At 40.1% G+C, this 18,700-nt stretch overlaps 1 protein-coding gene across 4 annotated transcripts in view; it reads right to left on the bottom strand.

Moving 5' to 3' along the window:
• The window catches only part of RIPK1 (receptor interacting serine/threonine kinase 1), a 41,995-nt gene that overhangs the window by 18,968 nt on the left and 4,327 nt on the right, over positions 1 to 18,700 (bottom strand). For all 4 annotated transcript variants that reach the window (XM_045497580.1, XM_045497583.1, XM_045497581.1 and 1 more), the window contains exons 2-6: positions 9,014 to 9,234; positions 7,327 to 7,483; positions 3,887 to 4,024; positions 2,317 to 2,548; positions 139 to 288 (exon numbers count right to left, since the gene is read on the bottom strand). In XM_045497580.1, the coding sequence (XP_045353536.1) occupies positions 139 to 288; positions 2,317 to 2,548; positions 3,887 to 4,024; positions 7,327 to 7,483; positions 9,014 to 9,165 (829 nt within the window). In that variant the 5' untranslated portion in view covers positions 9,166 to 9,234. The remainder of the gene's footprint in view (positions 1 to 138; positions 289 to 2,316; positions 2,549 to 3,886; positions 4,025 to 7,326; positions 7,484 to 9,013; positions 9,235 to 18,700) is intronic.

Here is an 18,700-nt window from a genome sequence, read left to right on the forward strand (position 1 = left end):
ATGTTTGAAATCTAGAAAAACAATCTGAAATCACAAGTAGAGCTCAGTGTTTTAAAAACTTAGAGCAACTTTTTGATAACGTCTTACTAAGAAAATGGCCTCATAGGTGATGTATATAGCCATAAAAGCTGCTCTTACCAGCAAATGTTGGCCGAACTTCTGGATCCGCCTCCCAGCATTGCTTCATGATGCTGATAATCTCCTCTGGGCAGTACTCAATGATGTCTTCCACATTTGGTCTGTTCCCAGATTTAATGCAGATTATCAACTGCTGCTCACAGATAGCATCTATAAAGCAAAGAGGGATTTAAGTTGACTTTTTCTCAGGTCCTAAATGTCTCAGGCAGGAAGATCGCAGGGTTTGGACAAGGCTGGATGTCTCTCTGCCTGGGGTGTGTTTTCAGTAGGGCTGTCTCATTCCTTAGGGGCAGAATGACCCTCTGACATGGTCCACCGCCCAGATGATCAAACATCTTAACCTCTGGAGATGAAAGACAGAATTCACACCAAAGAAGTCTCCTGGTAGAACAAATAGAATATGTGACTAAAACCAATGGCATACTTCAGATTTTACTATAAAGACAAATAAGGTACAGCTCTTACCTGTAAGGAGCTCAGTTTATTGAGAGTAACATAAAATATAGAGTGATAATTGCTATTTAAAAAGTAAGCACAAAGGTTTCTGCTAACACAACCATGACTAGAGGGTCAGAGAAGGATTTGCTGAGTCTAGAAACATAAGTGGGATTTATCCATGTAAAGAATCAGGAAGGAGGACTCAGAGAGGAGGATTCTGGGCTAGGGAAGCAGGATATGAATAGACTGGAAGTCCCCCAAATCATAATGTAGCCCAGGAATTATGAGTAGCTCACCATAACTGGGCAAAATGACTAAAGAAAGACAGGTAAGGAATGAGGCTAGAGAAAGATGGAAAAGCTAAATCAGAGAGGGCTTTGTATTCCATACTGAAGAATTTGAACTTTATCCTGAAGGCCCAGTGAGCCTTGGAAAGATTTCAAAAATATGAGTGAGATGGTCATACTTGCCTTTTAGGACAACCAGCATGGCTGAAGTGTGAATGGGGGATGGCATGAGCAGCCATCAGCAGAAATACGGAGGGTCTGAACTACATAGAGTCTGGTGGGGATAGAGAGAAGTGGATGGATTCAAGATGTAGCCTGAATCACATATAATCTTGAGTTCATAGGTTTAAATGTGTGATTGCATGTGGGAGACAAGAGGCAAAGCTAAGACGTGAAATGCTTCTGGCCCAACAACTAGGTAGGGTACAGGGGATGGGAGGAGAGAGGGTGATGCCATTTTCTGAACATGAGAAGAGCAGAGCCAAGTGGACTACACAGAGAACATGTAGATGAATCTGTTTGAGGGCATGTTGCTTTGGGGTTCCTCTGGTATGTGTAATAGATACAACAGATAAGTGGATATCCAGGCCAGGGCTCTAGATAAGAGATTTGAGAGGCCTTGGCAAAGTAGTGATCATTAAACCAGAGGAGCCAATAATCACCCAAGGAAAAGGGACCAGGAAATGTCCAGTAATTTAGGCACTTAACAAACTGAGGAATGAGTACTGTATCTTCTCCTGCATGAATCATGTCTTTCTCATCTTTTTATTCTTAATTCCAATTAAAGTGCCCATAGTAAGTACTGAAAAGATATAATTCTTATCTATTTGTTTGTTTTTCTATTTATTTATTTAGAGTGTGAGTGCACACAGGTGAGGGGCAGAGAGAGAAGGGACAGAGAGAATCCCAATCAGGGATCCCTAACAGCACAGAGCCCCAACACAGGGCTGGATCTCATGAATCATGAGATCATGACCTGAGATGTAGAACCTCCAGAGTAAGAAGCTTAACCAACTGGGCCACCCAGGTGCCCCGAAAAGAAGTAATTCTTGAGTGAACGAGCAAGCGAATGAATGAAAGTATGAGGCATATGTCTCCTAAGCAGAAGCAAGCAAGCTTTCCTGTCCAAGAAAAATCCTGGAATTCTACAATACCTCCCAAGCTCAGATACATCATCAAGGCTCCTATTTGTCCTGTGATCCCTGATTCCTAAACTGAGATTAATCATTCATTCACCACAAATGTACTGAGCACCAACTGTGTTCCAGGCACTGTGTGCGTAGAGACTGGGGAAATAGCACTGACTCAGTCAGATACCGTCTCAGCCCTGGTGTAGCTTATGGTCTAGTAGGTAAAAAGACGTTATAAATCTTAACTGATGTCATTGAAGGCCACTATTTCACTCAGCAGTTTTGATTAACACACAGATTCTACTCCTCTATAAACATCTTACTTTCATATGGCTCCTTATTCGCAAATATTGCCCAAAGTACTATGCCAAAGCTGTATACATCTGACTTCTCTGAGGGTTTTGCGTTGATGTCATTCAGATGCTCAGGGGCCATGTAGCAGAGGGTTCCACCATTTTTCTTAGGGGCGCTATTATTCATTTTTCTCTGCTCATTATTTTCTTCTTTAGTCAGTTTACTCCACGTCTTAAAGGAAGCCACGCCAAGATCAGCTATCTGCAAGAGATCAAGCCAATGGGAGTGTTCTGTGAAAGCTATAAGCAAATCAGACTTGTCTTTAACTCTGGGGCTTATCTAATAGATGCAAGGTATAGTGAATTTCCTGAAGTGGTTACACTAGATAGGTTTAAAACAGCTACTTCTGAACAGACTCACAGAAATTTTGTGTCTCTTCAGCCATCTAAGAAAATCTCCCCTAAGAAATGTTCATGTGAAATTCTGGTATCTCAATTCTTATGCAATAAACCCAGGGAATTTGCTAGTAGGGTTGGGGGAGGGGGAGGAAAGAGGAAAAGCAGAAGTATTTCTGACATGAACTACAGTAAAACATGTTTATTCTAATTCCTCATTTACTCTGCATATTTTTTTCAACTACTTCTGGGGCTAGGAATACAAGGTATTTTCTTCTCAGCAGATTTGTAGAGCAGATGGTGAGTAGGTACTGCACCTTCAATTTTCCCCAACGGTGTTCCAAAGCCCATGGATGCGAGAGTCTAAGGATTCCAAAGACACTGAGGAAAAGGATGGTAGTGTTACTTGTTTTGAGTTGGTAGCCTGAACCTAAGAGATGGCAGGATGGGAAGGAGGAGAAAAACAGACAAGAAAGCAAAGAGAAAAATACAAAGGTCAGACACAGAACGAAGAGGGAGATGGCCGGATAAAATTACAGAACCACACGGTTAAGAAGAAATCAAAGGTGACAGTTTTACTTTTGCCTCTAGGAATCCAAGCATATAGGTATGAATTCCAGCACGTGATTATCTAAAATCCAGAGATTCTAACATAAGAGATACATTAGAGGTAAGTTATTATTGTAAAGAAGGAACCTTCCTTTAAAGTCGTAGGATTAAAAATCTGTCCAAGATTAGAAGGAAGTGTTAGAAGCACAATCTTGTAGTAGAAGGATGCCTGCATAAGCAGTTCCTGAGTTCTCCCCCAAAAGCTGCTTCCCCTTTCAGATTCTCGCGCTTGGATTCCTGTTGCCAAAGCCAATTAGACGTGATGTTCCATCTAGTTAAATCTTGCTCTTGAGTGAACAAAAGGAAAATCCTTTCCCTTTGTTCCCTTTACTACAATGGAAAAAGTTAGAATTAAAAAAAAAACAAACTGATACAAAATATAGATTAAAGTCAGTAAATAAATAAATAATATGGACTCCATCAAGTCCGTATCTTTCTTTTCAATCCTTGGCAGAACCTTCCAGCACCACCACCACCAGTTATAAGCTGAGTGAGGTCTTCCTTTAAGGTCTACCATGTGAAAAAATGGATCTATAGTGGAGAATTAAAACTAAAATCACCCCAATCTTCTAGAAACCTTTAGATTATGATTTACCTTAATGTGAAAGTCATCATCAACGAGGATATTTTCAGGCTTTAGGTCCTTGTGTATTACTCCTTCTCCATGTAAGTAGCACATTCCTTCAATGGTTTCCATAATTATCCTTCCTTTTACAGAAAGGGGGATACTGATCTAAAACAGTGATAGTTAAGTCTATGAAATGGAAAGGTAATCAAACAGGCCAAACTGACTGTTTTATTCAAGAGTACTGGGGTCTGAACCTTAGAACAGACAGATCTTCCTTGACATATAATGGGGTTACATCCCAAACCCATTATAAGTTAAAAATATCGTTAAATTGAATATGTGTTTAAACTAACCTAGTGAACATCATAGCTTAGCCTAGCCTATCTTAAAAATGCTCAGAACACTTATATTAGCCCTCGTTGGGCAAAATCTTGAACACAAAGCCCATCTTATAATAAAACATTGAACATCTCATGTAACTGACTGAATACGAAATGGCAAGTGACAAAGAGAATCGCTGTGTGACTAACCAAATGGTTGTGAGCATATCGGCTGTTTACCTGTGATCACATAGCTGACTGGGAGGTGCGGCTCATGGCCACTGCCCACCATCATAAGACAGGCTGGTACTGTGTGTCACTAGCCCAGGAAAAGATCCAAATTCAAAATTCAAAGTATCATTTCCAATGAATGCCTATTGCTCTTGACTGTCATAAAGTCAAAAAATTGGTAAGTCCAACTATCATAAGTTGGGGACCATCTGCAGTTACCAGGATTCCTTCTATTATGCTGTTCAGCACTGCTGTCATTTTAAAAGAAGTCCCCTTTTAAAGAAAGATTTCATCCCAGGTGCTAAGGGTACTAATGTTGTGCTCTGTCATGTAAAAGTAAAACTTTCATGCCAATATGGCAATATACTAAAATGCTGTAAAATTAAGCTCCTTGAGAGCAAAACATCACCACCACCACCACCATCATCATCATCATTCTAGAATGCATCCTGACTATCTGGCATGGTGCCTGGAATGTTTGTTGAATGATGGATAAATAAATAAACAAAAAACAAGTATTTTTCTATAGTACATTAATATGTGCTACTATATATTAAATAGGTGAACAGTGTCACAGAAATGTGTAGATGAACATTGAGAAAAAAGAATACAAGAGAACATGCTCACACTTATTACAAATATGTAAAGACTAATCTATGGGATAACATGATGTTAAAACAATGCTGAAGTGGGTTTAATATCTATTTGGTGATTTGGTATCATCTATTTTAGATCTTTGTAAATTCTCAAGTCATTCTTACGACTGTATTCTAGTTGTATAAATATCAACATTAATACAGACAGCTCCAATTTCTATTATAGCAGCTAAACATTAGTTTTGCTTAACAAAGAAAAACGCAAACTGTTTGTATGTGTGTGTACGTGTATATGTGCACAGTCTCTAGTTTACAAACAAGGCTGTTTAGGCTGATTCCTAAAAATTTAGATATATGTTGGTTGTTGGTAAACAGGAAAAAAATTTAAATGATGGAAGTTAGATTCCCAAGTCAACCCCCCAAATCATATTTAAAACCCACAATGGAGATGAATTAGTCACCTGATCACCAGCATACAAAAAATAGCCAGAGATTTTCCTTTCTTCCTTTATATACCTTTGGACTTAGGAAAAAGTTCTGAGCAAGCAAAGGAAAGATCTTCTCATTCCCCTTCCTGATTTTCTCCCTCATGTCCTCTTGAGTTCCCTCTGGAGCCCAAACTAGTCTACCTTATCTTTGCCTGATCCGGGAGAATGCCCCCTTGTCCCAAAAGATTTACCTCCCAATCAAAATGACTGTTTACTTCATGCAGCAGCCAATCTTACCCAGTTTTGGGGAGAAGAGCAATCTGATCAAATTACAACACAATGTGTATAGGTGAACCTCTCTTACCCCTTCCCACAGGTATCTGTGAGAGATGTCTGGGACTTAAAAGAATTGAAGAACAGACATAATTTTGGGCAGATGTAGGGTTGGGGGGAGAAGACAGGAAAAGGGAGAATATCTGCCCTAAAGAAAGCCACATCCCACCACTGTCTCATGCAATCTACGCTTTGGCCAACTCCAGTTACTTGTAAGTTTCCCAGATATGGCATACTCTCATTCCTTTGCACATGCCATTGTCTCTGCCTGGAACCCTTATTCCCTAATTATCTGCTTTGCATTCAGGCTTTGGCCCAAGCATCCTCCTTCTGGAATCCCTTCCTATTTATCACACGCTAAAGTGACTGCTGCTCCCTTGTGTTCCCACAGCACACTAGGAGGATGTTTATCAAAACACAATTGCACCATACTGTTCACTTCCTTATCTGTCCCTTTTATGTGTGTCATATTTGCTATTGCTTCTTGATCAACTAGTACAAGGCCTTGCTCTTACTAGGTAGATAAACTCAGGGCACCTGGGTGGCTCAGTCGGTTAAGTGTCTGACTCTTGTTTTCGCCTCAGGTCATGATCTGATGGTCGTGAGATCAAGTTCAGCATGAAGACTGCTTGGGATTCTCTCTCTCTCTCTCTCTCTCTCTCTCCCTCCCTCTTCCACTGCCCTTCTCCCCTGAGCTCTCTCTCAAAACAAACAAAAACAAAACAAAACAAAATACCTTTAGAAAAATAAACTCTATGGGGTGCCTGGATGGCTCAGTTGGTTAAGCACAGGATTTGGACTCAGGTCATGATCTCATGGCTTGTGGGTTTGAGTCCCATGTCAGGCTCTGTGCTGGCAGTGTGGATGAAGCCTGCTTCGGATTCTGTGTCTGCCTCTCTCTCTGCCCCTCCCCTGCTAGTGCTCTGTGTCTCTCTCTCTCAAAAATAAATAAACATTAAAAAAATTTTTTTTAACAGATAAACTCTAAAAAATGTTTTATCAACGTGATTTGGTTTTCATAAATCAATTTTTATTTTCCTATTTTAAGTCTTACTTATCCAGTGTTGTTGCCTCTAGTGTTCTATATTTAGCCTGTAAGTTTCTTAAATGGTATCAAAGGGCAATCATCAATATTCCATCTCCACACACAGTTATTGAGAGTGTACATCCTTTAACCAATCAGTCAGTGTTTACTGTTACCTATTAGGCATATACTTCACATCATGAAGACAGTGCTTGTCCCTGAACAGTGGATGCTGGGGTGGCTGACAAAAGCCTACTATAAGACTAAGACATGGGTGGGGGGGACCTCCCCAGGTGAGAGGTACAGACAGCAGTCTGCAAGGACTGACGAGAATGCAAGACCACCTTCTGGGGCAGGGAAAGTCCAGGATGCTTTAACAAGGGGACTGGCTTCAGAAAATCCAAAGTATCTAGCCACTCACACAAGGGTTATTTGACACCAACAAGCTACAAAAGAACACAGTGGCAATAACCATCACAGACAGGCAGCCCCCGAGCCACTGTGCCCGTACGGTGCACAGCAAAGCCCTCTTTACCTCCGCTTTCAGAACGTGCATCAGGTTGCCCTTTTCCATGTACTCCATCACCAGGGAGTAGTTTCCTTCTTCTAAGATGACACCCAGGAGCTTCACCACCCGATTATGTCTCAGCCTGTGCATTATCCTGCCCTCCTCAAGGAGGGACTCGTTGTACCTGCGGGAGAGAAAGGTGCTGTTAAGAAGGGCACAGTTAGGGGCGCCTGGGTGGCGCAGTCGGTTAAGCGTCCGACTTCAGCCAGGTCACGATCTCGCGGTCCGTGAGTTCGAGCCCCGCGTCGGGCTCTGGGCTGATGGCTCAGAGCCTGGAGCCTGTTTCCGATTCTGTGTCTCCCTCTCTCTCTGCCCCTCCCCCGTTCATGCTCTGTCTCTCTCTGTCCCAAAAATAAATAAGCGTTGAAAAAAAAAATTAAAAAAAAAAAAAAAAAGATGGGCACAGTTAGTGCCCTTGTCCTTGTTCCCCCAAGAAACACAGCATATGGCTCCAATGCATCACATCACATGGGCTTGTGTTGGTACTTGTGCATGTACTGATCCCTTCTGGGTCCAGGCTACAAGCTTCCAGAGGCAGAGGCATTTCCTGCTCATCTTCATATTCTTCCTTCCCAGTTACAGGCAGTGAGTGCTCAAGAAACAGTAGGTCAATAATGAATGAATGCAGAGGAAATGAAGAGCAGCAAGGAGAAGCAGCCTGAGAAAAGGGCTGCGTTGGACAGGATAATTAAAAATGCATGGGGCGCCTGGGTGGCGCAGTCGGTTAAGCGTCCGACTTCAGCCAGGTCACGATCTCGCGGTCCGTGAGTTCGAGCCCCGCGTCGGGCTCTGGGCTGATGGCTCAGAGCCTGGAGCCTGTTTCCGATTCTGTGTCTCCCTCTCTCTCTGCCCCTCCCCCGTTCATGCTCTGTCTCTTTCTGTCCCAAAAAAAATAAATAAACGTTGAAAAAAAAAAATTAAAAAAAAAAAAATGCAGCCTCTCTTGGGGCGCCTGGGTGGCTCAGTTAAGTGTCTGACTTGGGCTCAGGTCATGATCTCATGGTTCATGAGAGCCCCGTGTCAGGCTCCGTGCTGATAGCTCAGAGCCTGGAACGTGGTTTGGATTCTGTGTCTCCATCTCTCTTTCTGTCTCCCCCCCACTCACGTTCTGTCTCTCTCTCTCTCTCTCTCAAAAATAAACATTAAAAAAAAAAAGGCAGCCTCTCTTGGTAACCACTCTGGCAGGAACAAAGGGAGGTAAAACAAGTCCACCAGCTGCTTTAAAGAGAGGGCTTCTGGAACTGCTAATTAATAGGCTACTTCCCCCACCCCAGACTTAGGGCTGGTCCTTACCAAAATGGTGAAGGAAGTATTTAAGTCTATCTCAAGGACTCCTCCCCATTTTCTTCTCATTGCCTCCCTCATTACCCTTAATCTCCTTCCCCTTCTTTATTTCCTTCTCTTTGTCTTTCACCATTTATTACTGCAAGCTTTTTGCTAACCAGCCTCAGAATCCTCATCAGCGGCACAGGGAGAATAATAATAACCAGCTTTCAGGGTTATCTGACATAAAGCCCACACGCTGATATGCCACAGTCTGTCTCATTGTAAAGCCTGGGCCATGGCATATCCACTGCCTTGCCCTGCTCCTCCACAGTAACTCTTCCCATGGCCAGCCTGTAATTTGGCCCACCCACCTCTGATCCCAACTCACTCAGTACGCTTGGGGCCTGTATACACCTTTTTCAGGATTACGAGTCCATGGGATCTGTGTAAACACAAAGACACCTTTCCAAAGCCCCCGCTGTCAAGATGCTCCTTCTCCAAAAAGTCACTGGATTTCATCTTAATGTCATCCAAGGACATGTCTGGTTTCCTTGTGAATCCTCAGAATGTCCAAAAATGCACCACTTTTTCCCCCTTCGGAGATGTGCCCTGTAAGAAAGACAAAAAGACATCTTAGTGCACAAAATCATTATTCAAAAAACATATGAAATTCTACCATATGTTCGGTGGAATCACAGAAAACCACATTTTATTTTTACTTTAAAAGATTGTTTTATTGACCAATATTGGAACAAAAAATGATGAGTGATCACAAAGTCTTTATATTATAGGTTATCTTTTTGTAAAGGGAGAAACATTGTGTTTTGCCATTAAAAGACAAGAGACATACATACGGACAGACATGTGTATCCATAGCCTCCTAATGGGTCTCCCTGATTCTATCCCTATTCCTCTAGAGACTACTCTCAGCACAGCAGCCAGAAGGATCCTTTTACAAATGTAAACTAAATTGTGTTACTTCTAAAACCCTCCACACACTCAGGGTAAGACCAAACTCCTTACCGTGACCTACAGAACCCTCCAAGAGCCTGCCCCTGCCTACCTCTCTTCCTCTTGCTTATTCGACTCTGGCCACACTGGCTTTGTTTCTGTGTCTTGAACTTGCCATGTTCTTTCTCTTCTGAGGACCTTGGCATTTACTCTTTCCTCTGGTTGGAGTGCTCTTCCCTGAATATTTTGCATGATTTGCTCTCTCCTCAAAAAGTCCATCACTGGCCTCCTGGCCTAAAGTAAGCTCCTTCTGTCAATATATATTTACTTTTTAACCTAGTTCCACTTTTGTAGCAATTATCATTATCTAAAATAACCTCATTTATATGTTTACTTGCAAGGGGTCAGTCTCCTCTACTATAATATAACTTCCATGAAGGTAGAAATTTTTGTCTGTTTTGCTCATTGTTGTATTTTCACCACTTAGAACAGAGCTGGAACAAGTACACACTCATTACACAATATGCATCTTTATATTTATATTAATATTGAATCAATAACTAATTTATTATTATATTTCAAAACACTATTGCTTTTAGGAGCAGGAACCATGCCTATTTTCCTTCAGAATTTTAGCCCCAGTGCCTTGAAGGCTGCTTAGGATATAACAGATGCTTGATAAACATGTTTGAACCGAACAAGGTCATACGCATAGATACATGGATTAAATGGACCCCCAACTTATTTTAAACATTGCTGAGCCCTTTCTGAAATGATAAACACTCCAAAAAGCACACAGAAATTAAAATGAACTTTATCTACAAAGGTTAAATCTTTAGATAATGTACAAATGTGATCTGTTCCTCCACTCTACCTTTGGCTACCTCTTTGATTTTTCCAACCTAAAACTAATCATTTACCAAGTCAGACAGTTCGTATTTTTGGATTCACCCACTCCTTTCCATGCCCACAGACATTCTCCTAATAAAGACTTTTATTGCCTCTTGTCCAGACCTTTACAGAAAACTTCTAACAAGTCTCCTTCTCTCCTAGCCATCCAACATACAGGATGCCAGATTAATCTTATGAGAGTTCATATTTAGTCATATAATTCAAAAACTCTAGACCTACAAGGTTTGTGTGGCCCTGTATAACTGAACCCTGTCCATCAAATTAAGCATAGAATTCTCACCCTCACATTTAAAGCTCTTACTGGTATTCTACCAATCTCATTTTCCAGCTTTACTTTTTTTTTTTTTTTTTTTTTTTTAGTTTTAGTTAACATATAGTGTAGTATTGGTTTCAGAATTTACACATAACATATGACCACACCCAGTGCTCATCCCAACAAGTGCCCTTTTTAATGCCCATCATCCATTTAGCCCAGCCCCTCAACCACCTACCCTCCAGCTCCTCAGTTTGTTCTCTATATTTAAGAGTCTCCTGGGGCACCTGGGTGGCTCAGTTGGCTAAGCGTCTGACTTCAGCTCAGGTCATGATTTCAAGGTTCGTGGGTTTGAGCCCTGAGTCAGGCTCTGTGCTGACAGCTCAGAGCCTGAAGCCTGCTTCAGTTCTGCCTCCCTCTCTTTCTGCCCCTCCCCCACTCATGCTCTATCTCTCAAAAACTGAATAAACATTAAAAATATGGGGGAAAAAAGAGTCTCTTATGATTTGCCTCCCTCTCTGTATCTTATTTTCTTTTCTTTCCCTTCCCCTATGTTCATCTGTTTTGTTTCTTAAATTCCACATATGAGTGAAATCATATATTTTTTTCTGATGGACTTACTTCACTTAGCATAATACACTCTAGTTCCATCCATGTTGTTGTAAATGGCAAGACTTCATTCTTTATGATGGCCAAGTAATATACCATTGTGTATATATGTGTGTGTGTGTGTATATATATATATATATATATATATATATATATATATATGAATGGATAAAGAAGATGTGGTATATGTGTGTGTGTACACACACACATATACCACATCTTCTTTATCCATTCATCAGTCGATGGACATTTGGGTTTTTTCCATAATTAGGCTATTGTTGATAGTGCTGCTATAAACACTGGGATGCATGCATGTTCCCCTTCGAATCTGTATTTTATCCTCTGGACAAATACCTAGTAGTGCAATTGCTGGCTCATAGGTAGTTCTATTTTTAACTTTTTGAGGAACCTCTCTACTGTTTTCCAGCATGGCTGTACCAGTTTGCATTCCCATCAGCAGTACAAAAGGGTTCCCCTTTCTCTGCATTCCTGCCAACATCTGTTGTTTCCTGAGTTGTTAATTTTAGCCATTCTGACAGGTGTGAGGTGGTATCTCATTGTGGTTTTTATTTGCATTTCCCTGAGGATGAGTGATGTTGAGCATCTTTTCATGTGAAAACCACAATTTGTATTCCTTTAGACTTCCATTTCTGGCAACATGGAGGACTAGAAAAATTTTAAAACCCTCCTGCTGCTAAAGACCTATGTGTGTTGGATAGCATAACACAAATATCCACTCAAATGCATAGGTAGGCCAATGGAAAGGAAAATAACTCCAGGGACTAAAAAAAGAACAGGGCACTGGCCGCAGGGCAATGACCCACATGGTGGCTGCTACAGACTGAATGTTTGTGTCTGCCCCAAACTTCATTTGTTGAAGCTCTAACTCCATTGTGATAATATTAGGAGGTGGGGTCTTTGGGAGGTAACTGGGTCATTAAAGTGGAGGCCTCATGAATGAGATCAGGGTCCTTATAAAAGATATGAGAGTTCTCACTCTCTCTCTCCACTACATGAAGATGCGTCCTATGTCCCCAAAGACTAGTATGATGTTCACAGCAGCTTTATTCATGTTATCCCCAAACTGGAAATGGATTTTTAAAAAAGGATTATAGGGGTGCCTGGGTGGCTCAGTCACTTGAGCGTCCAACTTTGGCTCAGGTCATGATCTTGTGGTTTGTGAGTTCGAGCCCTGCGTCAGCTCTGTGCTGACAGCTCAGAGCCTGGAGCCTGCTTCAGATTCCGTGTCTCCCTCTCTCTCTGCTCCTCCCCAGCTCACACTCTGTCTCTCTCTCTCTCTCTCGCTCAAAAATAAATAAAGATAAAAAAAAATTTTTTAAGGATTGTATATTCATACTATGGATTACTACTCAGTAATAAAAAGCAATGAACTACTAATACACACAGCAATGTGAATGAGTCACAAAACATGGTAAGTAAAAGGAGCCTTGTACAAAAGAATACATACTGTATAATTCCATCTATATTAAGTTCTGGAACAAGGTAATCTACACTGGAAAAGGAACACTGGTTGCCCACGGACAAGGTGAGGACTGAATGGTTTGGGGCATGAGGAAACTTTCTGGGTGATGGTAATGTTCTGTCATCTCATTGGGGGTTAGGGTTACACACGCATAAGCATTTATCAATACTCAGTAAATATACTCTAGGTAAACAACAAAAGAAAAATCTGTAAACATACTGAAGTCTATCTTGTTAATGAAGTGTATGCTGAAAAAAGTGTACTGGTATCTGCAATTGACTTTGCAGACAAACTGGTGGGTAGAAAGAGTGGTAAATAGGTGGTCTGTGATAGCGCAGGCAGAATAAAATAATATTCATGGTAGACACACGAAAGTTCAGTGTAAAATTTTTTTTGTTTCTACATTTCTATTTTTACTAATTTTTCCCATATATTCCTCACCCAGTTTCTAATAGTACAGATAACAAAACTAAGAAACCAACTTTGTGCATTACTATTAACTAAACACCCTACTTGATTAACTCATTTTTTAACTAATGACATTTTTCTGTTCCAGGATCCAATCCAGAATACCACATTGCCTTTTGTAGCTCTTGATTTTTTAATTTTTTAAAAATCTTTTGACCCCCTTCACCCATTTCTCCCAGCCCCTGCCTCTGGCAACCCCAACCTGTTCTCTGTATTTATGATCTTCTTTTCCTTCTTCTTCTTCTTCTTCTTCTTTTTTTTTTTTTAAGATTCCACATATAAGTGAGATCATACGGTATTTGTGTTGCTGACACTTCACTTAGCATAATGCCCTCAAGGTCCATCCATGTTGTTACAAAGGGCAGGATTTCCTTCTTTTTTATGACTGAATAATGATGAGAATAATAATAAGAAAAAAAAATATATATGTATATATATATGTGTGTGTGTGTATATATAGATATAGATATAGATATAGATATAGATATAGATATAGATATATCACATCTTATTTATCCATTCATCTATTGATGGACTTTTAGGCTATTTCCATACCTTGGCTATTGCAATTGATGCTGCTATGAACATGGGACTGCATATGTCTTTTTGAGTTAGTGTTTTTGTTTTCTTTTATTTTTTAATTTTTTTAATGTTTATTTTTGAGAAACAGAGAGAGAAACAGAGTGTGAGTGGGGGAGGAGCAGAGAGAAAGGGAGACACAGGATCTGAAGCAGGCTCCAGGGTCTCAGCTGTCAGCACAGAGCCCAACGTGGGGCTCAAACCCACAAACCATGAGATCATGACCTGAGCCAAAGTCAGACATTTAACCAACTGAGCCACCCTGGTGTCCTTGTTTTTGTTTTGAGTAAATACCCAGAAGTGGAATTACTGGATCAAATGGTAGTTCTGTTTTTAATTTTTTGAGAAAGCTCCATACTGTTTTCCATAAAGACTACAAGTCACATTCGCACCAACAGTCCACAAGGGTTCCCTTTTCTCCACATCCTTGTCAACACTTGTTATCTTGTCTGTATGGTAACAGCAGTTCTAACAGGTATGAGGTGATATTCCTTTGTGGTTTTAACTTGCATTTCCCTGATGATGAGTGATGCTGATCTTTCATTTACTGGTTGTCTGTCTGTATGTCTTCTTTGGAAAAATGTCTATTCAGATCTTCTGCCCATGTTTTAGTGGATTTTTTTTTTTTTTTTGCTATGAAGTTGCTATGCATTCTTTATATATTTGGGATATCAAGCTCTTAAGATACATGATTTGCAAATATTGATTTCCATTCTGTAGGTTGCCTTTTCATTTTGTTGACAGTTTTCCTTTGCTGTGAAGAAGGCTTCTAGTTTGATGTAGTCCAAGTTGTTTATTTTTGCTTTTGTTGCTTTTACTTGTGTCAGATTCAAAAAGTCACTGCCAGGACCTATGTCAAGGAGCTTATTGCCTATGGTTTCTTCTAGAAGTTATATGGTTTCAGATGTTATGTTCAAGTCTTTAATCCATTTCAAGTTAATTTTTTGTATGGTATAAGATAGTGGTCAGTTTCATTCTTTTGTATTTGGCTATACAATTTTCCCAGCATGATTTATTGAGGAGATTGTCCTTTTCCCATTGTATATTCTTGGCTCATTTGTTGCAGATTAATTGGCCACACAGGTGTGAGTTTATTTCTGGGTTTTCTATTCTGTTCCATTGATTAGTCTCTTTTTATGCCGATGCCACACTATTTTAATTACTATGGCTTTGTAATAGAGTCTGAAATCAGAAGCACGATGCCTCCAGTTTTATTTTTTCTGGAGATTGCTTTGCTGATTCAGGGTATTTTGTGGTTCAATATACATTTTAGGGTTGCCTGTTCTATTTCTGTGAAAACTAACATTGGAATTTTAATAGAGATTGAATTAAATCTGTATATTACTTTGGGTAGTACAGACATTTTAACGTTATTAGTTCTTCCAATGAGCATGGAACATCTCTCCACTTATATCTTCATTTTCTTTCCAAAATATCTTATAGTTTTCAGTACACAGATTTTTCAGCTCCTCAGTTAAATTTATTCCTAGGCATTTTTTCTTTTTTTTTTTTTTTAACATCTATTCATTTTTGAGAAACAGAGCGCAAGTAGGGGTGGGGCAGAGAGAGAGGGAGACACAGAATCTGAAGCAGGCTCCAGGCTTTGAGCTGTCAACACAGAACTTGATGTGGATCTCGAACTCACAAACCACGAGATCATAACCTGAGTGGAAGTGGAACACTTAACTGAGCCACCCAGGTGACCCCCCTAGGCACTTTTTTTCTTTTTGATGCAAATGAAAAACAGAACTGTTTTCTTAATTACTCTTTGATAGCTCATTATTAGTGTCTAGAAATGCAACAGATTTTTTTATATTGATTTTGTATCCTACAACATTAGTGAATTCATTTATTACTTCTAACAGTTTTTTTATGGAATCCTCATGGTTTCCCATAGATAATATCATGTCTTCTGTAAATAGTGACAGCTTTGCTTTTTCCTTTCCAATTTGGATGCCTTTTATTTCTTTTTCTTGCCTAATTGCTGTGGCTAGTGCTTCCAATATCATGTTGAATAAAAGTGGCAAGTTTGGGCATCCTTGTCCTATTCCTGATCTTAGACAAAAAGCTTTCAGCTTTTCACCATTGAATATTATGTTAGCTGTGGGTGTAAAATCTTTTTAACTTTACACTTTGAAATTTTTCATGATAGAATATTGTGAGGCAGAGGATTTAAAAAAAAATTACCTCAGGTGTTTCTGAAAATGCCTAGGCTGATGGTGGTCTTGTGTAGTGGCCTGTGGTCATCTGCCTCAGGTTACCATCTACACCTTGTACAAAGGCTGTGGGTAGACCACGCCACCCCCAGAAAGCTCACATAGCAGCACAGTAGACAACACTATTTCTATAACATAAGACATCCCCAAACAAGAGGAAGCACCCTCTGGAAAGATGCACATCTATCAGGTAGACAGGGAGTGGGGGAGGCTACCTAAATAAACGGCATGAAGACCAGGGGTAGAGGGTGGTGATGGAGCTGGGGCAGGCATAGAAGGAGAGGTAGCAGAGCCATAAATGCTGTGGAAAGAGGACAGACCTTTCTCTTGTGAGTATGAACTCTAGCTCTAAAATTTGTTAGTCCCGTGACTTGGGTAACTTACATAAGCCTCAATTTCCTCATTTCTGAAAGGAAAACACATTTCCTACTTTATGATTTTGGCTATGATTGGCCCAGCCGCCCACATTTATCCATATTTAATCTGTTTCAGTGTGTTTTGAGAATGCCAGGGTGCAGCTGAGATCCTCGGCTCAGCAGTGCTCTACTGATCCATCCCTGTAAGAATGGTAGAGTGGGAGGAGACAGAGTAATTTGTTCCACTCTCCCCTATAACCCTCTTAGGGCGTATTCTTCTCCTGGCTCATCCTATTCATCCTTCAGGTCTCAGTGAAATGTCATTTCCTCAAGGAAGCCATCTTAGGTCTTCCCATTAGACATTTTCACAGCACCTTTTACTTCTCCCTTGAAACAGTTAAGACAGCTCTAATTTGAGAATTATTTCTAATTAATTTCACAGAAGGCAGGAAACTACCTTGCACACCGTCTGCAATGTCTAGGACAAAACCTAGCATATGGCAGTTGATCATTAAATAGATGATTATTTTTTAAAAAGAACTATTTAATTGTCCAAAAATAAAAGATACAGTTAAATGAATTACAGGACATTCATAAGATGGACTATTATATAATCATTCAAAATTACAGGTAAAAATAAAAAATCTATACATACAGGTAGATGTCTAGATATATAGATACACATACAGAAAAAAAAGACAACAAAAGACATCAACATGTTAGCAAGGATTATATCTGGATAGAAGGGTGATTTTTACTTTCTTCTGTACACTTTTACATTTTCCAAATTTCCTTCAATAAACATGAAATACATTTATAACAACATGTATTTCTTTTAATTTTTTAGTGTTTATTTATTTTTGAGAGAGAGAGAGGGCGTGAGCAGGGGAGGGGCAGAAAGAGAGACACACACACATATCCAAAGCAAGCTCCGGACTCTGAGCTGTCAGCACAGAACCCGACGTGGGGCTCGAACTCATAGGCTATAAAATCATGACCTGAGCAGAAGTCACACACTCAACCAACTGAGCCACCCAGGCGCCCCCAATAAAATGTATTTCTTAAAGAGAATAATTCCTTCACTCAGTATTTCTTTAATTAAATCAGAGCTGCTGAGATAATTTACAAGGATGTTCCTGGAAACATTACACAGAACGTCAAAAGCATACAAAACAATTTACACACACAGAAGACAGAATAAATTATGGCACATCCATACTCTGAAATATATCTAGCAGTTTTCAAAAATAATGTTGTATATGAATATTTAATAACCTTTAAAAAAAAAAAAAAGGCTCAGGGTGCCTGGGTGGCTCAGTCGTTTGAGCATCTGACTTCGGCTCAGGTCATGATCTCATGGTGAGTTCAAGCCCCACATCAGGCTCTGTGCTGACAGCTCAAAGCCTGGAGCCTGCTTTGGATTCTGTGTGCCCCTGCCTGCCCCCCCCCCCCCGCACCCCTCCCCTACTTTGTGCTCTGTTTCGCTCTGTCTCTGAAAAATAAATGTTAAAAAAAATTTTTTTAATAAAAATTTTTTTTAAAAAAGGCTCACAGAGTAAAGAAACAGGAAGGAATTATTAACCCTGAAATATGCCATTCGGGTATAAGATTTCAACTTCTTTTGAGTTCTACTAGCTCTCTCTCCTTCAGCCAAGGTCTTGTCTCCTCAAATTTGCCAGAACCAACTAGAATTTGCAGTGCCTCCTGCAAGCATGATGAATCTTAGGGGAAGGAGGCCTCCAGGTGATTCCACCACCCTTTGTGAGGCCGGCTCTGGACCCAAGTCAGTTCTCCTTCCAGTCTTGCAGTTTGTTGGTTTGGTCTGGTCTTACTTAATCCTGTGCACCTCTTGCATGGTTTCCGGTGATTTCTTTTGTTTTCACTGTTCACTGTCGTTGGTTTTTTTTCCTCCCTTTTTTCCATGGAACAATTCAACTTTATAAGCACTGAATATCTTAGAAAGCTCTTGTGAGTAGTTTAGATACCCAAGAGTCACAAAAACACTGAATGGAGGCAGGTAGAAAACCACATTATAAGGCCATGTTACAGAGTAACTAATGAAAGCACACTGCCCTCTTACATCACCTGATGATAACTAATTTCAACTAATAATGTAATTATGTCCATTTTAATGGAATTTCTTACTGTTTTTTTCATAAACAGATGTTAATTCATAGACTCAGGAAAGCAAATTTTGTCCACTGAGATTAACTGAAAATTTCAAGGAATTTCACAAATTTCTAAAATT

This window comes from Leopardus geoffroyi, chromosome B2, assembly GCF_018350155.1.
Source record: "Leopardus geoffroyi isolate Oge1 chromosome B2, O.geoffroyi_Oge1_pat1.0, whole genome shotgun sequence".
Lineage (NCBI taxonomy): Eukaryota > Metazoa > Chordata > Mammalia > Carnivora > Felidae > Leopardus > Leopardus geoffroyi.